At 45.2% G+C, this 23,115-nt stretch overlaps 1 protein-coding gene across 3 annotated transcripts in view; it reads left to right on the top strand.

Annotated features, from left to right (window-relative positions):
* pfas (phosphoribosylformylglycinamidine synthase) overlaps positions 1-23,115 on the top strand; it is an 82,830-nt gene that overhangs the window by 33,622 nt on the left and 26,093 nt on the right. For all 3 annotated transcript variants that reach the window (XM_043694627.2, XM_043694628.2, XM_043694629.2), the window contains 7 exons: positions 11-121; positions 7,698-7,829; positions 14,222-14,452; positions 16,250-16,430; positions 16,663-16,746; positions 17,563-17,718; positions 17,810-17,929. In XM_043694627.2, coding sequence (XP_043550562.2) covers positions 11-121; positions 7,698-7,829; positions 14,222-14,452; positions 16,250-16,430; positions 16,663-16,746; positions 17,563-17,718; positions 17,810-17,929 — 1,015 coding nt within the window. The remainder of the gene's footprint in view (positions 1-10; positions 122-7,697; positions 7,830-14,221; positions 14,453-16,249; positions 16,431-16,662; positions 16,747-17,562; positions 17,719-17,809; positions 17,930-23,115) is intronic.

Raw genomic sequence — 23,115 nt, 5'->3', positions numbered from 1 at the left:
TGTTTTACAGATTGTGCTGGTCGATGACCGGGACACAGCAGCGAAATCAAAGCTGAACCAACGAGCAGCTCATCCTGTGGATCTCAAGCTTGACTGGGTCCTAGGAAAAATGCCCCAGAAGGTGAGGAAAAGGGGATTGTGATGTAAGGGAGGCAAGGGTGAGCTTTCATCAGTTTTTAAGGTCAGGATCCAGCCAGTGAAGAGGCTACAAAACATGCTAATTTTCATTATTCATTCACAATTGGCAGCTGGGCTGTGTGTGTGTCCAGGGGTGCACAGAATGGGGATTGGGGAGAGTGGATCCAGATTATCCCCGATTTCTCAAATCGTCTGTGTGGCAAGATAACCTCTGCACAATCCCAAATGCTGCTTGTAACCCCAGTATTGTTCAGGCTAGTCTAGTCAGTTTCTGGTTAGTGGTAACCCCTAGGACGTTGGTAGTGGGCATTCGGTGACTGCAAACCATTTGAACGTGCAAAGAGATTTATCCTCATTTGCTATCCCCTCCAGTCCAGAAGAAAGGAAAAACTGAAAGATGAATCTAGCAGCGGAGAGGGAACCCAGGCTTTATGCATCAACAGAAAGCAAGCTGTATCTAACAGCTTCAACTCCAAAAACCCTAACTTCAACAACTGAAAGCAAGACTAAAACCCTGGCTGGGTGTGAGCCTGACTCCACCCACCCATGCTGCTTTTTTGTTTTAAGTTTTTAAATAAAACTCAAAGCTATTTGCTCTGCTTTCCATGGAGCAGGCACCCCACCACCAGCTTTACTACATCCCTTGAAGAGAACCAGAACAGACACCTTCCCCTTAGAGGCACATAGAGTCATAGAGATGTACAGCACGGAAACAGACCCTTCGGTCCAACCAGATATCCCAACCCAGTCTAGTCCCACCTGCCAGCACCCGGCCCATATCCCTCTAACCCTTCCTATTCACATACCATCCAAATGCCTTTTAAATGTTGCAATTGTACCAGCATCCACCACTTCCTCTGGCAGTTCATTCCGTATCCGTACCACCCTCTGTGTCAAAAAGTTGCCCCTTAGGACTCTTTTATATTCCCCCCCCCCCCCCCCCCCCCTCACCCTAAACCTATATCCTCTAGTTCTGGACTCCCCAACCCCAGTGAAAAGACTTTGCCTATTTACCCTATCCATGCCCCTCATAATTTTGTAAACCTCTATAAGGTCACCCCTCAGCCTCCGACGTTCCAGGGAACACAGCCCCAGCCTGTTCAGCCTGTCCCTATAGCTCAAATCTTCCAAGTTTTACAACATCTTTCTGATAGGAAAGAGGCCAGAATTGCACGCAATGTTCCAACAGTGGCCTAACCAATGTCCTGTACAGCTGCAACATACCCACCTCTATCACTTCATTTGGCAGTTCATTCTCTCAGTGTACCTAACGTCTGTGTGAAAAGATTGCCCCTCAGATCCCTTTTAAATCTTTCTTCTCTCACCTTAAACCTATGCCTTCTAGTTTTGGACTCATCCACTAAAGTATCTTGGCTATTCACCTTATTTATCCCCTCGTGATATTATAAACCTGCAAAAAGCTGCCCCTCAGTCTCCTGCGCACCAGGGAAGAAAAGTCCCAGCCTTTCCAGCCTGTTCTTATCACTCAAAATCTTCAGTCTTTGTGTTTTGTCAATTTTATTTGCACCCTTTCCAGTTTAATAATATTTTTCCTAAAGCAGGGCAACTAGAAAAGCACACAGTACTCTAGAAATGTCTTGTCACAACATGGTGTCCCAACTCCTGTATTCGATGCTCTGATCGATGAAGGCTAGTGTGCCAAATGCTGACTTCACCACCCTGTTTACCTGTGACACCACTTTGAAGGAACCTGCACCCCTAGGTCTCTCTATTCGACAGCACTCCCTGGGGTACCACCATTAACTGTTTAAGTTCTGCCCTGGTTTGTCTTACCAAAGTACGACATGGACGTAGAACAGTGCAAGAAAGGGCCCTTTGGCCCATGATGTTTTGCCGAACATGATGCCAAATCTAAACCCTTCTGCCCGCCCTCGGTCCATGTCCCTCCATTCCATGCATATTTTTGTGCTTATCTTAAAGTCCCTAATTGCTCCTTTGCCCTTATTGTATCTGCTTCCACCATCATTCTTGACAGACTGTTTAAAAAAAAACTTGTCACTCATGTCTCCTTTGAACTCACCACCCCCACCCCCAACCACACCTCCTGAACATGACCGTCAGGCCTGCAGGGGATGACCAACACCACCTTGTCCACCTGGGCAGCCTACAGCCCAGAGGACTCAACCTTGAGTTCTCCAATTTCAAATAACCTCCCTTCCTATCCCCCGACTCCCTTTTCAGCTCCTTCCCCCTCCCTTCCACTCCCTGACACCAACCGGATTCATTCCTCCCATTGACCAGCCAGGTTGTACCCTCTACCTGTCATCACTTATCCCCACTTCATCACTTAAAAATGTGTTGCTGGAAAAGCACAGCAGGTCAGGCAGCATCAAAGGAACGGGAGAATCAATGTTTCAGGTATAAGCCCTTCTTCAGGATTCTTGAAGAAGGGCTTATGCCCAAAACGTTGATTCTCCTGTTCCTTTGCTGCCTGACCTGCTGCGCTTTTCCAGCAACACATTTTTAAGCTCTGATCTCCAGCATCTGCAGTCCTCACTTTCCCCACTTCACCACCCAGCCCCCACCACCCCCTTTATCTACAGTTCCACCTACACCCATCCCCAGTCCTGAAGAAGGGTTACACCCGAAATGTTGACTTCTGCACTTCCAGATGTTGCCTGGTTTGCTGTGTACTTCCAGCCTCTTCCTTGTCGACTTGCAATTCTCTTTATTTGTCAAGAGCATTTCTGGGCACCTTCTTTCTCTCCTAGTTCCTTTCTTGCCTAATGTTCCTCACAGGCCCTGTCCGATTTTAGTTTCCTAAACCTTGTGCTGCTTCTTTCCTTTAGACTTAATTCACAACCTCCCTCATTTCCAAGAGTCCCTTACCTTGCCATCCTTGTCCTTCCTTCTCACTGGAACATTCCAGACTTGAATTTTACCAGCAAGTCTTTAATCAGTTTCCACATGTCAAATATGGAATTGCCTGATAACAGCTCCTCCCAATTCAAACTTCCTAGCTCCTGCCTAATGCTGATGTAATTTGCCCTCCCCCAGTTGAGAACCTTCCCACAAGATCCTGACATCCTTTTTCATAGCTATCTTAGAACTTGAGTTGTGGTCACTGTTTCCAAAATGCTGTCCCACTGAAAGGTCAGTCACTTGGCCAGGCTCATGAGCCAACACAATGTTCAGTATAACGCCTCCTCGAGCTGGACTATCTAATACTAATTTTAGAAAGCCCTCTTGGTTGCACTAAACAAAGTCTCTTCCTGTAAGGGAGTCACAGTCAATCTTGGGGAAGTTGAAGTCACCCACTATGATATTTTACCTGCCAACACATTTGCTCCACAATCTTTTGGTGGCTTGTGGGGGGGTCTTATAGTATAAGCCTATCAGAATGTTTGCACCTGCCTTTATTTTTGAGCTGTAGCCATACTGCCTCAGTGGATGAGCCTTCCAGCCTGTCCTCTGTGTGCAGGTGTAACATTCTCCCTGATTAGTAATGCAACTCCTCCACCTCTTTTACCTTTCTCCCCGTCTCGTCTAAAAACAATGAAACCCTGGAACGTTGAGCAACCAGTCCTGTCCCTCCCTCAACCAAGTCTCTGTCATGGCCACACCATCATAGTCCCATGTACTGACCCACGCTCTAAGCTCATCTGCCTTTCCGATAATACTCCTTGCACTGAAATAAACACACTTCAGCCCATTAGTACCATGGTGTCATTTACCTGTCTCTGCCTATCCTTTCATTTTGATTTACTGATGTTGGCATCTCCCTTCCCCTCAATCTCTGCACTTGCTGACCTGCTGCTCTGATTCCCAGCCCCCTGTCACTCTAGTTTGAAACCTCCCAAGTAGATCTGCAACATCTTGCTATTATCTAAATTAAACTCAGTCTGTCTTTCCTTGGCCCAGTTGATCAAGATACTTACGACAACTTTCTTCTTCGTCCACTATACCACCAATTTTGGTATCATCTGTAAACTTACTAATCATTCCTCTTGTGTTTTAATTCAAATCGTTTTATGTAAATGATCAACTATGGACCCAGCTGCGATCCTTGTGGCACACCGCTGGTCACAGGCCTACAATCTGAAGGTCAACCCTGTCACCACCCTCTGTCTCCTATCGTCAAGCTATTTTTGTATCCAATTGGCTAGCGCTCTCTACTAACCAGTCTACTATGTGGAACCTTATCAAAGGCCTGATAAAATTCATGTGGACAACATCTACCGCTCTGCCTCCATCTATCTTCATAGTCACCTCACAAAAAAACTTAATCGCCTCTCACAAACCTGATCTCCTATGTGCACAGCCATGCTGACTATCCCTAATCAGTCCCTTTCTTTCGAAACGCATGTAGATTTCTCTCTCAGTATCTCCTACAACAACTTACCCACCACTGACGTCAGGCTCATCGGTCTGTAGTTCCTTGACTCTTTATTGCAGCCTTCCTTGCATAAAGGCACAACATTAGCCACCCTCCGGTCTTCCAGCACCTTACCCATGACTACCAATGATTCAAAAATATCCCTTAGGGGTCTTGCAATTTCTTCTTGAGCTTCTCACGATGTCCTGGACTACATTTGATCAAGTTTGAAAGATTTATCTACCTTAATGCATTTTAATAGCTCCCGCGCCTCCTTTTCTGTGGACTCTGAGACATTGCTGCTTATTTCTCAGAGTTCCCTAGCTTTTATGTCTTTCTCCACGGTAATTTTTTGTATATCGCCCAACTCCTATGGTTCCCCAAAAAATGGCCTTGTCAATTGTTAAGGGGTCCTATTCTCTCTTTCGTTATTCTTTCGCCCTTAATAAACTTGTCGAATCTCCTTGGATTTCCCTTAACCTTATCTGCAAGGCTATCTCATGTCCCCTTTTTGACTTCCTGATTTTCCTCTCAAGTGTTCTCTTCCACCCCCGACGCTCACGGGGTTCATTTCATTCCAGCTGTCTATACCTGACATACGATTCCTTATTTTTCTTGAGCAGAGCCTCAATTTCTCCAGTCATGCATTGTTTCCTATTCCTGCCGACCTGGCCCTTCACATTTACAAGAACAGTTTGGCAGACTTGCCTTCATTGCTCAGTCCTTTTGAGAATAAGATTGGGAAATCATGTTAAGATTGTACTGGACATTTTTGAGACCAGTTCTGGTTGTCCACTTACATGAAGGATATTATTAAGCTGGAGAGGATTCAGAAGCGATTTACCAGGATGTTCCTGGGTATGGAAGGTTTGAGTTATAAGGAAAGGCTGGAGAGACTGGGACTTCTTTCCACTGGAGTGTAAGAGATTGTGAGGTGACCTAATGGAAGTATCTAAAATAATGAGTGTTAACGGTTGTTGAATTTCCCCCCAGGATTAGGGCACATTTTGAAGGTCAGAGGAGAGAGTTGTTAAAAATTTTGCCTCATGCTTTTTTTTTATATAATGGGTGTTGTGCGTGTGAAATGAACTTCCTGAGGAAACGGAGGATGTGAGTACAATCACATCATTTAAAAGACATTTGGGTAAGTACATGAATAGGAAAGGTTTGGAGGGATATGGGCCAGGAGCAGTCAGATGGGACTAGTTTAGTTTGGGATTATGGTCACCATGGACTAGTTGGACTGAAGGTTGGACGCTCTCCCTGAACTCATATTATCTTACTTTTGAAATCCTCCCACTTGCCAGATGTCCCTTTACCTGCGAACAGCCTCCCCCAGTCAACCTTTCAAAGTTCCTCTGGCCTTGCCCCAATCAAAACTGGCCTTACCCCAATTTAGAACTTTGGCCTGTGGGCCAGGCCTTGTCCATAACCCTTCCCTTAACACTATGGCAGTCCCAGGCTATGTTTGGAGAGTTAAAATCCCCTACAATTACAACCCTATTATTCTTTTAGCTGTCAGCAATTTTCCTATTTATTTACTGCTCAGTTTGCTGCTGACTATTTATGGGGCACTATTGTATATAGTGAGCACCCCCTTCTTATTTCTCAATTCCACCCATATAGCTTCATTTAAGAATCCCTCAGACATATCCTCTCTAAGTACTGCCATGATGCTTTCCCTAACCAAAATTGCCATTCCCCCAGGTAGACTGCCTCCAATTCTATCCTTCCTATCACATCTGTATCCCTTGGAACATGGAGCTGCCAGTCCTACACCTTCCTCAGCCATGTAATAATTATAGTCTCCCCGTCCCATCCATGCCCTGAATTCAATCTGCTGGGACTTTTCCATTGAAATAAATGCAGTTTAATTAATCAATCTTTTGGCTCTGCTGTAAGGCAAAGTGGCAATTGTGGTGCGAAAGACCTGGCTGCTGCTGCTATTTTCCCTTGAGAGGCTGTTCTCCTCCTCGTCCTCCTTCACCCCCTCCATCCCTGCTGCAGAACAACTGTACCTGTCTGCCTCTCCAATTGATCGCCCATTTACAGACTGAACCTGTGCTGTCACTACCTCCCTGAAGTTTCCTGTATGCTCCTCGGTGCTTCCGACTGCTGCTCCAACCAATCTGTGTGGTCTGAGAGGAGCTGCAGCTAAAAACACTTCTTGCAGACATTTATTTTAAAAATCTATTCCTGTCGAGAGTGTAGCTTTGCTGATGGATGTGCCATATTTTCATCCAAGAATTGAAGGAAGAGATCATTCTACCATCACAACCTGGAATTTCCATATCTTGCCCTTTAGAACTGCAATGCTGAGCAAATTGCAAGGTATACCTGCAGCATTACTTGACATTTGGGAAGATTTAATCTGGACAAATGAGGTGATGCATTTCAGAAGGTCTAATGCAGGCAGAGGAATATATGGTGTATGTCAGAACCCTTTGAAGCATTAACATACAGAGGGATCTAGACATACAGGTCTGCAGTTTCCTGAAGGTGGCAGGCAATACAAGTGGATGACGTAGTGAAAAGGTAAATGGCATTCTTGCCATTATCAGTTGGGACATAAAGTATTAAAAATTGGCAAGTCATGTTACATCTGTATAGTTTGGCCATCCACAATCCCAGAGGGATGTGAAGGTTTCGTATAGGAAAGGTTTAAAGGTGTCAGCCTGCTTTGGAAGTTATTAGCTTGGAGGAGAAATTGGACAAACTTGGTTTGTTTTCACTTGAAAGTCAGAGACTGAGGGCGCCTGATAGAGGTTTACAAAATTGAGGGGAATGGATAGTAGGAGTCCATTTTGCAGGGTACACATGGGGCATACGTTTAAGGTAAAAGGTGGGGGGGTAGGGAAGTATAAAGGAGTTGAGAGGCAAGTTTTGTGTAGAGAGTGGTAAATGTCTGGAATGAAACGCAAAAGGAGGTGGTAAAAATGTTTAAGAATAACAATGTTTAAGAGGCATCTTGATAGATATTCTGTGCCACTTCATTTAGAGGGATATAATATGGATTATGTTGAGGCGAAAGGGTTTTAGTTTAAAAAGATATCGTGTATTGGCACTGTCTTGGTGGGCAGAAGGACCTGTTCCTGTACTGTGTTGTATTGTTTTTTTTGCTCCACTCCACAACCCTCGATCTCATACTGATGAAGCATATGTCACATCAAATGTTGGTGTTTTCTTGCGTCTCCCTTCACTCTGCATGTCTGTCTTTGTGCAGGAGTTCATACTGAAACGGGCAAAGCCTGACCTTAAACCTCTGATCCTTCCTGACAACCTTACGGTGAGGGATGCTCTGAGCCGTGTACTACGACTGCCGTCTGTGGCAAGCAAGAGATATCTGACTAATAAGGTAAGGTGGAGTGACCAAAAAATCAGGAGGGTCTGAGATGGAATATGCAGGTGCCACTGGGGATAGGGTGGGCTTGTTCCAGGTTGGAGGTGTGCAGGGTCTACTGCATAATTTATTTGCTGTTTGACAAGGAGATTTATTGTGGCTCAGAAGGAGATGGATTCAGATTTAGCTGGGCAGAGTTTGAGTTGGTTGCCATTTCTGGTTTGGTACTGGAGAAGGGAAGGAGGTTTCAGGTTTGGAGAGTGCTTTGTTTTATTCAGTCCCAGAATGTGGGGGTTGCTACATAGGCTGGTATTTATTGCCCATCTGATATGGTGCTGGAGAAGGTGTTGAGCTGCTGTCTTGAACCTGTGCAGTTCTTGTACAACCAATGCATTTTGGGATAGAATTCTAGAATTTTGACCCAGTGACGGTGATGGTTTGGCAACAGGGTTTCAAGTTGAGCAGGAACTTTCAGTTAGTGGTATTTCCATGCATCAGCTGCTATTATGGTTCAGGAGGTATAGGTTGTGGAATTGGAATGTGCTGTCATACGGGCATTGATGAATTGCTGCTGTACTACTTGCAGATGGGGTGCATTGCTGCCACAGTGTGTTGACGATGGAATGTCATGGATGAGGTGCCAGTTCAATGGCTGCTTTGTCCTAGCTTGTTCAAACTTATTGCGTAATATTTGAATCTCTTGATTTTTATGCAATATTTAATATGGACTGAATTTGGGAAAAGGACTGTGAAAGGAATTCCTGTACTTTTTTTTTATAAAGCAAGCTTGCCATAAGGTGATGTTTAAACTGCTGTTTGTTCAAACGGTGGGAGAAGTTTAGTTGCAGCCAAACGCACACGAGGGGTGTTTACAGAATAAGATTTGGCTAGCTACAAGTGGCTGAGTGGTCAGTGGAATGGTGACTGGCCTTCTGTAAGTCAACAACATGATTGACTACCCATTGGCTGAACGGCTTGAGATGTGGCTGAGATAAATGCTGAGAAGGGAAGGTGGTGTCCTTTTTACTGTAGTGACAAACACCTAATACCTGAAGAAAGTCAGTTTGTTTATCCTCACCGATTTCTGTGTGCTGTTATTTTTAACCAATAGGTCAGAGGCCTTAGAATTTGTGAAACAATTGGTCTGTACCTCCTGCAAGGATGTGTCTGTAAGCGGAATGTGTCTGTGTTGGAGTTTTAACTGGTAGAGTCATATGTCAACAGTTCATGTCAATAGCTAGAATCAATTTACTGTAAGTAGTAACTTTGTTTAGACCATAAGACATAGGAGTGGAAGTAAGGCCATTCGGCCCATCGAGTCCACTCCGCCATTCAATCATGGCAGATGCGCATTTCAGCTCCACTTACCGGCGTTCTCCACGTAGCCCTTAATTCCTCTAGACAACAAGAATCTATCAATCTCGGCCTTGAAGACATTTAGCGTCCTGGCTTCCACTGCACTCTGTGGCAATGAATTCCACAGGCCCACCACTCTCTGGCTGAAGAAATGTCTCCGCATTTCTGTTCTGAAATGACCCCCTCTAATTCTAAGGCTGTGTCCACGGGTCCTAGTCTCCTCGTTTAACTGAAACAATTTCCTAGCATCCACCTTTTCCAAGCCATGTATTATTTTGTATGTCTCTATTAAGTCTCCCCTTAATCTTCTAAACTCCAACGAATACAATCCCAGTATCCTCAGCCGTTCCTCATATGTTAGACCTGTCATTCCAGGGATCATCCGTGTGAATCTCCGCTGGACACGTTCCAGTGCCAGTATGTCCTTCCTGAGGTGTGGGGACCAAAACTGGACACAGTACTCCAAATGGGGCCTAACCAGAGCTTTATAAAGTCTTAGTAGTATATCCCTGCTTTTATATTCCAACCCTCTTGAGATAAGAGACAACATTGCATTCGCTTTCTTAATCACGGACTCAACCTGCATGTTTACCTTTAGAGAATCCTCGACTAGCACTCCCAGATCCCTTTGTGCTTTGGCTTTATTAATTTTCTCACCATTTAGAAAGTAGTCTATACTTTTATTCTTTTTGCCAAAGTGCAAGACCTCGCACTTGCTCACGTTAAATTCCATCAGCCGTTTCCTGGATCACTCTCCCAACCTGTCTGGATCCTTCTGTATCCTCCCCACTTCCTCAGTACTACCTGCCTGTCCACCTAACTTCGTATCATCGGCAAACTTCGCTAGAATGCCCCCGGTTCCCTCATCCACATCATTAATATATACTAAGTGATTCTAACTTCCCCAGTGTTTACTGGGACTCCCTCAGTGAAGTGGAATTGAAAAGGTGTCCAAGGGGGTTTCTTGAAACAATATGTAGATAGTCCAATGAGAGAACTGGGTATAACCAGACAATGATCCTGGCTAGTTGATTGAAGTTTCTTTGGAGGACCATTTTGGGAACAGTGATCATAATTTTGCAGTTTTAAGATGGGTATGGATAAGGTTTTGTGTGAAAGTGCTAATTTGCAGGGGAGGCTAATGACATCAGCATTATGCAGGAATTGGAGGAATTAGATTAAGGCTATCTGTTTAAGCACCTGGCATGCAAGTGTTTTAAACATCAGTCGATCAGAATTTAGGGCCAGCATGTTCCTGTGAGGGTAAAAGATAACAATAGCAAGATACAGGAGCCCTGGATGACAAGTAATGTTGAAACTTGTGTCAAAAATTAAAGGAAGCATGTGAGAGGTTTAGGGAACTGAAATCGGACTCGCCCCTCAGGGTTCAGAAAAGATTTACAAGGATGTTGCCAGGGTTGGCGGATTTGAGATATACGGAGAGGCTGAACAGGCTGGGACTGTTTTCCCTGGAGCGTTGGAGACTGAGGGGTGACCTTATAGAGGTTTACAAAATTGAGGGGCATGGATAGGGTAAGTAGACAAAGTCTTTTCTCTGGTGTCGGGGAGTCTAGAACTAGAGGGCATAGGTTTAGGGTGAGAGGGGAAAGATATAAAAAGATACCTTAGGGGCAACTTTTTCACGCAGAGGGTGGTAAGTATATGGAATAAGCTGCCAGATGAAATGGGGGAGGCTGTTATAATTGCAACATTTAAAAGGCATTTGGACGGGCATATGAATAGGAAGGGTTCGGAGGGATATGGGCCATGTGCTGCCAGGTGGGACGAGATTGGGTTGGGATATCTGGTCGGCATGGACGGGTTGGACCGAAGGGTCTGTTTCCATTCTGTACATCTCTATGACTCCATAATATAAAGGAAGATGGAAAGAATTTAAACAAGGAATTAGGAGGACTAAAAGGGGCCATGAAATTTCCTTGCCAAGTAGATGAAAGGAGAATCCTGAGGCTTTTTCATTATATGAGGAGCAAAATGATGGAAGTGATAAAACCAAAGAACAATCGACCAGTAAGTCTAACATCAATGGTTGGGAAACTTCTGAAGAAAATTCTGAGACAGAACTTATTTCATCTTGGAGAGATGAGAATTAATCAAGGATGCTCAACATGGATTTATCAGGGAGAGATCACATATTCAAATTTGTTTAGTGTTTTGAGGTGGTGACTGGATGTGTGGCTGAGGGTCATGCAACTGATGAACGTCATTACGACCTTTGACAGTGTATTGCATGAAAGACTAATCAAGAACCGAAGACCCCTTGGGATCAAAGGCAGTTTTGTAAATTCAATGTTAATTTGACTTAAGTGGCAGGAGGCAAAAGGGCAGAGGTTTTGTTTAAAACAAAGAACAGTACAGCGCAGAACAGGCCCTTCGGCCCTCGATGTTGCGCCGACCTGTGAACTATTCTCAGCTTGTCCCCCTACACTATCACATCATCATCCATGTCAAACACAGTCTGAAAGCCTGTGTCGAATGGTGTGTGGTTGATGCAGTGCTGAGCCACTTTTTGTAATATGTATTAATGATCTATATGTGAATATAAAAGGCTTTTCAGTGCCAAAACGTCTGAAAAGGAACCTTCCAGCTCAGCAAGCAAAGTTACATCCAGGTTTTTCGGTTAATTCGGACATGACATAAAAATCGGTCTGATAAAAAGCAAGGAGGAAAATTTTTGATGACAGGAAGAAATAGACAGGCGGGTCGTATGGCCAGAACAGTTGCAGAGAAAATTTTCAATTTCTTGAAAATGTGAAGTAATGCATTTTAATAGGACTTGTCATACAAGGGAGTACATGATGAACGGTCAAAACCTCAGTAGTAATGGATTACCAGCACCTTGGTATGCATGTGCGTAGGTCCATGATCGAAACAGAACATGTGAATAGAGTAGTTAGGAAGGCACATAGGATACTTTATTTGACGAGGCATTGAATAAAAGATCTTATGCTGGAAAGTAATAGGGAAAGACTAAATAGGTTGGGACTGTTTTCACTCGAGCGCAGGAGAATGAGGACCTTCTCGAGGTTTGTAAAATTATGAAGGGTGCACATACATAGAACATAGAAGAATACAGAGCAGTACAGGCCCTTCGGCCCTCGATGTTGCGCCGATCCAAGCCCACCTAACCTATACTAGCCCACTATCCTCCATATGCCCATCCAATGCCCGCTTAAATGCCCATAATGAGGGCGAGTCCACCACTGCTACTGGCAGGGCATTCCATGAACTCACGACTCAGTAAAGAACCTACCCCTAACATCTGTTCTATACCTATCCCCCCTTAATTTAAATCTATGCCCCCTTGTAATAGCTGACTCCATACGTGGAAAAAGATTCTCACTGTCGACCCTATCTAAGCTCCTAATCACCTTGTAAAATACAGTGAATGGCAGGTATCTTTTCCCTGTGTTGGGGGAAATTTAACAACTAGAGGCCATTTTTTTAAGTTGAGAGGAGAAAGATTTTAAAAAGGACATGAGGGCGGGTCTTTTTAAACAGTGGGTCATATGTGGAATGAACTTCCAGAGGAAGTGGTGGATGTGGGTGCAGTTACAAAATTAAAGACATTTGGATAAGTAAATGAGTAACAAAGGTTTGGAGGGATATGGGACTAGAATAGTTTGGGATCATGGTTGGTGTGGAGTGATTAGACCAAAGGGCCTGTTTCCGTGCTGTGTAACTATATTGGCGGATGGCTAAAAAAATGGTATATCCACTTGACAAAAGAAGTGATTTACGTGAGGAGCCAGAGGAAATGGGTGAGGTCCTGAATGAGTACTTCACATTGGAATTCACCAAAGAGAAAGAAATGGATAATAGTAAGATTGGGGTGGAGCATGTTGACATTCTAGGGTATATCGAACTTAAGATGGTAGTGTTGGGTATAATGAAAATCATTACACTAGATAAATCCCAAGGGCCTGTTAGGATCTCTCCCAGGATACTGAAGGGAGAGGCAAGAGAAAAAGCTACTAGAGCCTTGACAGAAATGTTTGTATCTTCTTTCACCACAGGCAAGGTCTTAATACTGGAGAATAGCCAATGTTATTCCTTTGTTAAAGAAGCGCAACAAGGATAGTTGTGAAAGGAACACATAAAATTGAGATGTGGATGGAGTGGGCATGGAATTTTTTTTCCCCAGGGTGAAGATTTCAAATACTAAGGGCATAGATTTAAGGTGAGAAGGGAAATTTAAAGGAGGCATGAGTAGCAAGATTTTTTTTTCACAGCGGGTGGTAGGTACTGGGAATGTGATTCCAGAAGCAATGATAGAAGCAGACATGTTAGAAATGTGGGCGGCACGGTGGCACAGTGGTTAGCACTGCTGCCTCTCAGCGCCAGAGACCCGGGTTCAATTCCCGCCTCAGGCGACTGACTGTGTGGAGTTTGCACATTCTCCCCGTGTCTGCATGGGTTTCCTCCGGGTGCTCCGGTTTCCTCCCACAGTCCAAAGATGTGCAGGTCAGGTGAATTGGTCATGCTAAATTGCCCGTAGTGTTAGGTAAGGGGTAAATGTATGGCCACGGGTGTGTCGGTGTGGACTTGTTGGGCCGAAGGGCCTGTTTCCACACTAAGTAATCTAATCTAATCTAAATGCTTAAGAAGCATTCAGGCAGACACAGTCGGGCGACAGGGGGATAAGGATCCCGTGCAGGCAGATTGGATTAGTTTAGGGTGGCATCATGGAAGATGCGAGCATGGTAGGCCAAAGGACCTGTTCCTGTTATCTACTGTCCTGTACTCTCTAACTCCAGAAACCTGGCCCATGCTTACTGAGAACATGGGTCTAAAAGGCAGGTCAGTTGGAAAATTTTGCAATCTTTTATGAAATCTACAACGATCTCTCCTGGAGTTGTGGGTCAGATTTCCAGCATGATACCGCAGTAAGTCATATCAGTTGAAGCATTGCAGCAAATGAGATTATTTCATCATATTCCTGGCTTGAGCTGAAGTGGTCTTTGTTAGGATGGCGTTTAAGGTGGCAGTGTTGATGCTAATGTTGATCACTGACTCACGGTTTTGATCCGCAGGTTGACCGCTCTGTGACTGGCCTGGTTGCCCAGCAGCAGTGTGTGGGTCCTCTCCACACTCCTTTAGCTGATGTCGCTGTTGTCGCCCTGTCCTACTTTGACACCGTGGGAGCGGCGACTGCAATCGGAGAGCAGCCCATCAAAGGACTGATTGATCCTGTTGCAGGAGCTCGGATGGCTATTGGAGAAGCTCTGACCAATCTGATATTTGCACGTGTTACTGAACTGAGCGTGAGTGTTTAACCCCACTGGCTGTAAACATGGGTGGAAAGGCAGATTACAAGAGGGATATGAACAGTTCAGAGATTTTGATATGAAAGTGAGCAAATTGAGTTTAATGTGATATAATGTTGTTCGTTTTGAAAGGAGAATAAAAGAATCAAATATTTTTTAATCTGACAGATACTGCAGAAAGCAGTAACGTACAGGGATTTGGTGGGGCGGGGTGAGTGAATTTTGAGAAGATTTGTAGCTCAGGTTGAGGTTCTGGATGTAAGTTTGCTCGCTGACTTGCCAATTTCGTTTTCAGACGTTTTGTCACCATACTAGGTAACATAGTCAGTGAGCCTCTGGTGAAGCACTGGTGTATGACCCGCTTTCTATTTGTGTTCAGGTTTCCTTGGGTGGTTGATGTCATTTCCTGTATTAGTGATGCCATTTCCTGTTCTTTTTCTCAGAGGATGGTAGATGGGGTCGAAATCTGTGTTTGTCGATAGAGTTCTGGTTGGAATGCCATGTTTTAAGGAATTCTTTTGCGTTTCTTTGTTTGGCTTGTCCCAGTCAAAGTGGTGTCCTTCCTCATCTGTATGTAAGGATACTAGTGATAGTATCCACTAACAAACTAGTCACAAAAAGACATGACTCGTTATCACTGGTATCCTTACATAAAGATGAGGAAGGACGCCACTTTGACTGGGACAACACATCCATCCTCAGACAAGCCAAACAGACATGCACGAGAAGCATGGCATTCTAACTGTAACTCTATCAGCAAATACACTGATTTTGACCTCCTCTATCACCCTCTGAGAAAAAGAATAGGAAATGACATCTCCAACACAGGGAAACCCAAACACACAAGTTGAAAGCAAGACATAACACCAGCGCGTCACCGGAGGCTCACTGATGATGTTACGAGTATGGTGACATAATGTCTGACAATGAACCTTCCAGCTCAATGAACAAACTTTTATATCCAGGACTTGGATGGTACTTGTGCATGGAACACAAAGTTAACACAGAGGCAATATTCAGAAAGGTTTATGGAACGTTGGCCCTTAGACTCCAAGCCCTTTGAAATAAGAGTAGAGAAGTCTTTGCACAATTGTGCAAAGTGCTCCTGAGGCCATATCTGGAGTACTGAGAATAGTTTTAGCCCTCTTATTTGAAGAAATATATCATTTCATTGGAGGAAGTTAAGAGAAGGTGCATTTAGATATCCCTGATATGGAGGGATTGTCTTATGAGCAAAGGTTAAATAATTTGGGACTCTACTCATTATGATTTAGAAGGATGAGAGGTGATCCCTTTGCAACATATAGGATCCTTAATGGTGTTGAAAAGGTAAATGTTGAGAGGACGTTTCCTCTTACAGGAGAGTAGAGTACCAGACGGGCATAGTCTTAGAATAAAGGGGTGCCAATTTAAATTTGAGATAAAGAAGAATTTCTTCTGAGGGTTGAGTGTGTTTGGAACTCTTTGTCACAGAGAGCTGTAGGCAAAGCCGTTGTGTATATATTTAAGGCTGAGATGCATTCTCTTAATCAGTCAGGGAATTGAGGTTTACAGAAAAATACAAGGAATTGGAAATGAGGAATATTGGGTGAACCATGATCCTATTGAATGGCAGAAGAAGCTCAAAAAAACCTACTTCTGTTGCTATTTCTTGTGGTCTCATCATCTAGCCCCGGCCCCCTGGCTAAGAGTATTCCCCATCTCTGCCACGATTATCCTACCAGCTGGTTCAGTCTGTGGTGCTCTTTATTTGCTTGGTGCTGGGTTTGATGTTTGTTGTCCTCTCTGTGCCAGGATGTAAAATGTAGCGCTAACTGGATGTGGCCTGCCAAGTTGCCAGGTGAGGGGGCTGCCCTGTATGATGCCTGCAAGGCAATGTGCCTCACCTTGTCTGAACTCGGCGTTGCAGTTGATGGTGGGAAGGACTCTCTGAGCATGGCCGCACGTGTTGGGGAAGAGACAGTGAAGGCCCCAGGTGAGGGAATAAAATGGGCCTTGGCACCAATTCACCTTGGATCCATCGTGTCCGTGCCAACCTTTTGGGCATTTGTAATTCCTTCAGACTCTCTTTGACTCTGTTTCCTTCTTCAGTTTTGATTCTGTATGTTTTCTCTTCAGCTGTCCTGACGTTCCTTATGAGTCCCACAATTTTTAAGAGTCCTTGCTGTACTGTTTCTCCAACTGATGCTCATTTCTGCTGGTTTCAGGGTCCCTTGTGATCTCGGTTTATGCTGTGTGTCCTGATATCACCTGCACTGTGACCCCTGACTTGAAAAATCCCCACGGACAAGGTATGGATGACGCCGTGAAGGGAAATTATGCACCTTGGATTGAGAGGGTGGACAGGTTCCTGGGATGTGACTACAAGTGGCAAGGATCAAGGTCCCAAAGTAGTAGTAAATAGGGAGGTTAGAATTAGGGATCCAGACCTGCATGGGTTTGAGGGGGTGGGAGTTGGTTTGGGTTGTGGTCCTGGATCAGAATATGTTTGTGGTGAGGGATGAGAGTACTGGGAGATAGGGTTGGGCCCCAGTATGAGAATATGGGGTTGCTATTGGTACAGTCCTGAGCTGTGAGCACAGGGATGTGTTGTGAGACTTGGAAAGAGAGTTGGGCTCTGTGCAGCTGGCAACTGTTAGACTAGAAGATGAGCGCAGGGGACAATGGTTGGGGCCGAGGAATTTGAGTACGGGAGTCAGACTATCAGTTCTGCTGGGAACAGAGTTTACAGTCCCGGGTTGGGAGTACAGGGTGTGGGTCGTGGGAATCATGGGGTAGGAGTGCCAGAGCTGGGCACAAAGGTGAGATTTCTGAGGTGCAGGTACTGGGGCATCGTTGGGTGTTATGGAATGAGGGCAAGAGTCGGCGTTTCAGGATGTGGGTACGAGGAGCAAGGGTGTAATCGTATGGCAAGGAGCTGGAGGATGTTGAGTGTAACGAGCCAGTGTGTCTGCTCTGGCATACCGGGTCTGACATGGGGATTTGTGCTCAGTATCTGGAGGCTGGGTGTGCAGGGAGGATACCTGGGCATGGTAAGGGTGAAAGCGGAAAGGAGTCTAGTCTGACCTTTGCTGTAAGCGTAGTCGCACACTTTGTCCTTGTTTCAGGGCAGCTCCTATATGTCCCAGTCACTCCCGGTCAGTACCGGATGGGAGGAGGTGCATTGGCTCAGTGTTACTCGCAGCTTGGAAATGTGTGTCCTGACATGGACAGCCCACAGCAGCTGATCTCCTGCTTCAGAGTCACCCAGCAGCTCCTGGAGGGTGAGTTTTGGAAACTACAATTTGCATTTAGCTTTTGATGTGCTTGCACTGCACAGTTTCTCATAGCGTCTCTTCCCCCCACCCCTCCCAGAGCGACTGCTGAGTGCAGGTCATGACGTCAGTGACGGGGGACTGCTCACGTGTTTGCTCGAGATGGCCATTGCGGGAAACTGTGGTATGGAGCTTGACATTTCAAACAGCGATGCCAGCGGTGAGTGACTCATGATCCAAGTGGCGGCATAATCCTTTGTCCCCCATTTTCCACTCGCAACGTTCTTGAATCCTCCGTCATGTGTTCCATTACCTGCAGGTCTGACTACTGCATTTCTGATTGGTCCTCACATTCTAACCTCCATCTGATGACATCCAAACCCCTGCTGTCTAAATCATGGCAAGCTCCATTCTCCTGTCACTCCTTTACTTACAGCCCCTATGTTGCTTCCTAACCAAGCAACATCTTGGTTTTAACACTACCATCTGTGTTTTTAAATCTCTCTGTAGCCTGACTCCTCCCCATCTCTGCAATTCTTCCAGCCTCCAACACGCACTCAAATGTCTCGTTGTTTATCCCTGATTTTAATTGCTCCACCGGAAGTGGTCCTGCTTTCAATAGACACCAATCCCTAGAATTCTCTCCCCACACCTCGTGGCATCTTGACTTCAGTTTCTTCTTTGAAGATATTCATCAAAACCTACCTCTTTGACCGTGCTTTTGGTCATTTGGCTGACAATCTGCTTATTGTCTTACTCCGCTTTGGTGTTTGTGCGAAACACCTTGGAACCTTCATTTTGTTAAAGGTGCCATATAATTGCTCAATTGTCAAAGATTCCTGGAGCATGGCACTCCATTGCTTTTCCAACCCATCCCCAGATTGTGAGGTGAGTCATTCTTATCTTATGCCATGTTAGCTTTTAGCTGGGTTACTGCGGCGTGCCTTCAAGCTTGGTTACTAGGATATTGCTGCCCAAAGCCTCGGGACCTTGCGATCAGCTGGCTGTCCGTCAGAACCCGGGAGACCAGCTCAGTATAATGCTCTACTTCTCAAAACGATTGATGGCGATATGGCTGCAGTCTCCTTGTGACAGCAGCAGGAGCTCTGTGGTTTCTCCAATGCAGCGGTCCCTCTGTCCCACCACTGCCGTTCCTCCAACCAGCGACTTCATCTCTTGATCTCATGAGCAACAACAGCAGGAGAAAAGGAACGTGTGCTTGGAGGAACAATAGATAATAGGTGCAGGAGTAGGCCATTCTGCCCTTCGAACCAGCACCACCATTCATTATGATCGTGGCTGATCATCCTCCATCAGTATCCTGTTCCTGCCTTATCCCCATAACCCTTAATTCCACTATTCTTAAGAGCTCTATCCAACTCTTTCTTGAAAGTATTCAGAGACTTGGCCTCCATAGCCTTCTAGGGCAGAGCATCCCATACACCCACCACTCTCTGGGTGAAGAAGTTTCTCCTCAACTCTGTTCTAAGTGGCCTACTCCTTATTTTTAAACTGTGTCCTCTGGTTCCGGACTCTCCCATCAGTGGCAACATGCTTCCAGCCTCCAGAGTGTCCTTTAATAATCTTATGCATCTCAATCAGATCCCCACTCAGCCTTCTAAACTCAAGCGTATACAAACCCAGTGACGCCAATCTTTCAGCGTAAGATAGTCCCACCATTCCGGGAATTGACCTCGTGGACCTACGCTGCACTCCCTCAATGGCCAGAATGTCTGTCTTCAAATTTGGAGACCAAAACTGCGCACAGTATTCCAGGTGTGGTCTCACTAGGGCCCTGTACAGCTCTAGAAAGACCTCTTTGCTTCTATGCTCAATTCCTCTTGTTATGAAGGCCAGCATGCTATTAGCTTTTTTCACTGCCTGCTGTACCTGCATGCTTGCTTTCATTGACTGGTGTACAAGAACACCTAGATTTCGTTGTACTGCCCCTTTACCTACCTTGACTCCATTTAGGTAGTAATCTGCCTTCCTGTTCTTGCCACCAAAGTGGATAACCACACCTTTATCCACATTAAACCGCATCTGCCTTGCATCCGTCCACTCACCTAGCCTGTCCAGGTCACTCTGTATTCTCCTAACATCCTCCTCACATTTCACCCTGCCACTCAGCTTTGTGTCATCAGCAAATTTGCTAATATTACTTTCAATTCCTTCATCTATATCATTAATGTACATGGTAAAAAGCTGCGGTCCCACCACTGGTCACCGCCTGCCATTCCGAAAGGGAGCCGTTTATCACTACTGTTTCCAGTCAGCCAACCAATTTTCAATTCAAGTCAGTATTTTGCCCCTAATACCATGTGCCCTAATTTTGCTCACTAACCTCCTATGTGGGACTTTATCAAAGGCTTTCTGAAGGTTCAGGTATACTCCATCCACTGGATCTCCCTTGTCCATCTTCAGAATTACATCCTCAAAAAATTCCAGATTAGTCAAGCATGATTTCCCCTTCATAAATCCATGCTGACTCTGACCTATCCTGTTACTGTTATCCAGATGTGTCGTAATTTCGTCCTTTATAATTGACTCCAGCATCTTTCCCACCACTGAGGTCAGACTAACTGGTCTATAATTCTGTTTTCTATCTCCCTCCTTTCTTAAAAAGTGGGACCACATTAGCCACCCTCTAATCCGCAGGAACTGATCCTGAATCTATAGAACATTGCAAAATGATCATCAATGCATCCACAATTTCTAGAGCCACCTCCTTCAGTACCCTGGGATGTAGACCTATCAGGTCCCAGGGACTTATCAGCCTTCAGACATAACAGTCTCTCCAACACCATTTCCTGCCTAATATAAATTCCCTTCAGTTCAGGTCTTTCAGCCACTATTACATCTGGGAGATTGCTTGTGTCTTCCCCAGTGAAGACAGATCTAAAGTACCAATTCAACTCTTCTGCTATTTCTTTGTTCCCCGTAATAAATTCACCTGTTTCTGTCTTCAAGGGCCCAATTTTAGTCTTAACCATTTTTTTTTCTTTTCACATACATATAAAAGTCTTTACTATCCTCCTCTATATTTTTGACCAGTTTACCTTCGTACCTTATTTTTTCTTTGTGTATGTCCTTTTTAGTTCTCCTCTGCTGTTCTTTAAAAGCTTCCCAGTCCTCTGGTTTCCCACTCATCTTAGCTATGTTATACTTTTTCCATTTTATCTTTATATGGTCCTTAACTTCCTCGTCAGCCGCGGCCACCCCTGCCTTCCCTTAGGATCTTTCTTCCTTTTTGGAATGAACTGATCCTGCATCTTCTGCATTATACCCAGAAATACCTGCCATTGTTGTTCCACTGTCGTCCCAGCTAGGGTATTGCACCATTGAACTTTGGCCAGCTCCTCCCTCATAGCTCCATAGTTCCCCTTATTCAACTGAAATATTTCACTTCCGATTCTACCCTCTCCCTTTCAAACTGCAGATTAAAGCTTATTGTATTGTGGTCACTACCTCCTAATGGCTCCTTTACTTCGAGGTCCCTGATCAAATCCAGTTCATTACACAATACCAGATCCAGAATTGCCTTCTCCTTGGTAGGCTCCAGCACAAGCTGTTCTAAGAATCCTTCTCGGAGGCACTCCACAAACTCCCTTTCTTGGGTCTAGTACCATCCTGATTCTCCCAGTCTACCTGCATGTTGAAATCCCCCATAACAACTGTAGTAATATCTTTGCGACAGGCCAATTTCAGCTCCTTATTCAACTTACACACTACATTCAGACTACTGTTTGGGGGCCTGTACATAACTCCATGAGGGTCATTCTACCCTTAGAATTTCTCAGCTCTATCCATACTGACTCTACATCCCCTGATTCTCGGTCCCCCTGCGCAAGGGACTGCATATCATTCCTTACCAACAGGGCCACCCCATCCCCTTTGCCAGTCAGTGTTTCCTTTACCAGAAGGGAGAAGACGATGAGGAAGGCAGAGATGAGACAAGCGTAAGAGACCCCGGGGGAAGTACCTGTCAGGAACAGGTTGAATCTCTTGAAAACCGTAGAGACGTCACTACCAGTCAGAGAGGTGGTCAGGTCTGCCAATCAGAAATTGGCGTGGAAGCAGAGCCGAGGAGTCAGACATCTCAGAGCCGTGGTAATGGGGGACTGAAAGGGGTTTCTGCGGCAACAGGCGGGATTTGAGGATGGTGCGTTTCCCAGGCCCTGTCCACTTGAAGCCACGTCTCAGTTATCCCCACAACATCGTAGCTGCCAAATTCCAAATGAGCCTCAAGCTCATCCACCTTATTTCTAATGCTTCGTGCATTCATATATAATATTTTTAAATTTGTTACTCCCCTCACCCCTTCCTATCAATCCCTATTTCACTTGACCTTAGGGCATGATCCTTTTTTGAGGTTTCTGCTCCATTGATTTTGTTGTCTTTCTTGACTTCTCTTGTTCTAACTTTCCCTTTAACTTACTTCTTAAACTTCCAGTTTGTCCCCTCCCCCCCGCTATTTAGTTGAAACGTAACTGTGTTGCAGTGGCAAACCTGTCTGCCAGAATGCTGGTCCCTCACCTATTAAGGTGCAACCCGTCCCTCTTGTATAATTTATCCTTACTGCTAAACATACCCCAGTGATCCAAGAATTTACATTCTTGCTTCCTGTACCAGTTCCCCAGCCATACATTCAAGTCCATTATCTCCCTGTTCCTGCCCTCTCCAGCCCGAGGAACTGGAAGCAAACCGGAGATAGCCATCCTGGATGTCCTGCTTTTCAGCCTTATTCCGAGTTCTCCGAAACCCCGCTGTCGAATGTCCCCCCTCCTCTTCCCAACGTCATATGTGCCAACATGCACCACCACGTCTGGCTCTTCACCTTCGCCCTTAAGGATTTCCTGCACTTTGTCTGCGATGTCCTTAATCCTGGTACCAGGAAGGCAACACACCATACTCAAATGCCGCCTGTTGCCGCAGAAACCCCTTTCAGTCCCCCTCACTATGGAGTCCCCTATTACCACGGCTCTGTGTGATGCCTGACTCCTGGGCTCTGCTTCCACGCCAATTTCTGATTGGCAGTCCTGACCACCTCTCTGACTGGCAGTGACGTCTGTCTCTATGGTTTCCAAGAGATTCAACCTGTTCCTGACAGGTACTTACCCCGGGGTCTCTTGCACTTGTCTCGCCTCTGCCTTCCTCATCGTCTTCTCCCTTCTACTCTCTTCTGGTATGCTCGGTGTAATAACCTCACTGAAGGCCCTGTCCAGAAAGATCTCGTTCCCTTGGATGAGCCTGAGGTCATCTAGTTCTTTCTTCAGTGCTGCACTATGCTCTGTCAGAAGCTGAGGTGAGCAACAGAATCTCCAGTTGGAGGAACAGCTCCTCATGGTTTCTGTCTCTCACTTGTGTGCCAGCATCTTGACATCTGATTCATCAGCCACAGAATTG

The sequence above is a fragment of the Chiloscyllium plagiosum genome, unplaced genomic scaffold (assembly GCF_037043375.1).
Source record: "Chiloscyllium plagiosum isolate Xiang-an unplaced genomic scaffold, Cpla_swu_hap1 HiC_scaffold_50, whole genome shotgun sequence".
NCBI lineage: Eukaryota > Metazoa > Chordata > Chondrichthyes > Orectolobiformes > Hemiscylliidae > Chiloscyllium > Chiloscyllium plagiosum.
Note: the sequence above shows the minus strand (reverse complement) of the source record. Positions and strands in the feature narration are given on the sequence as shown.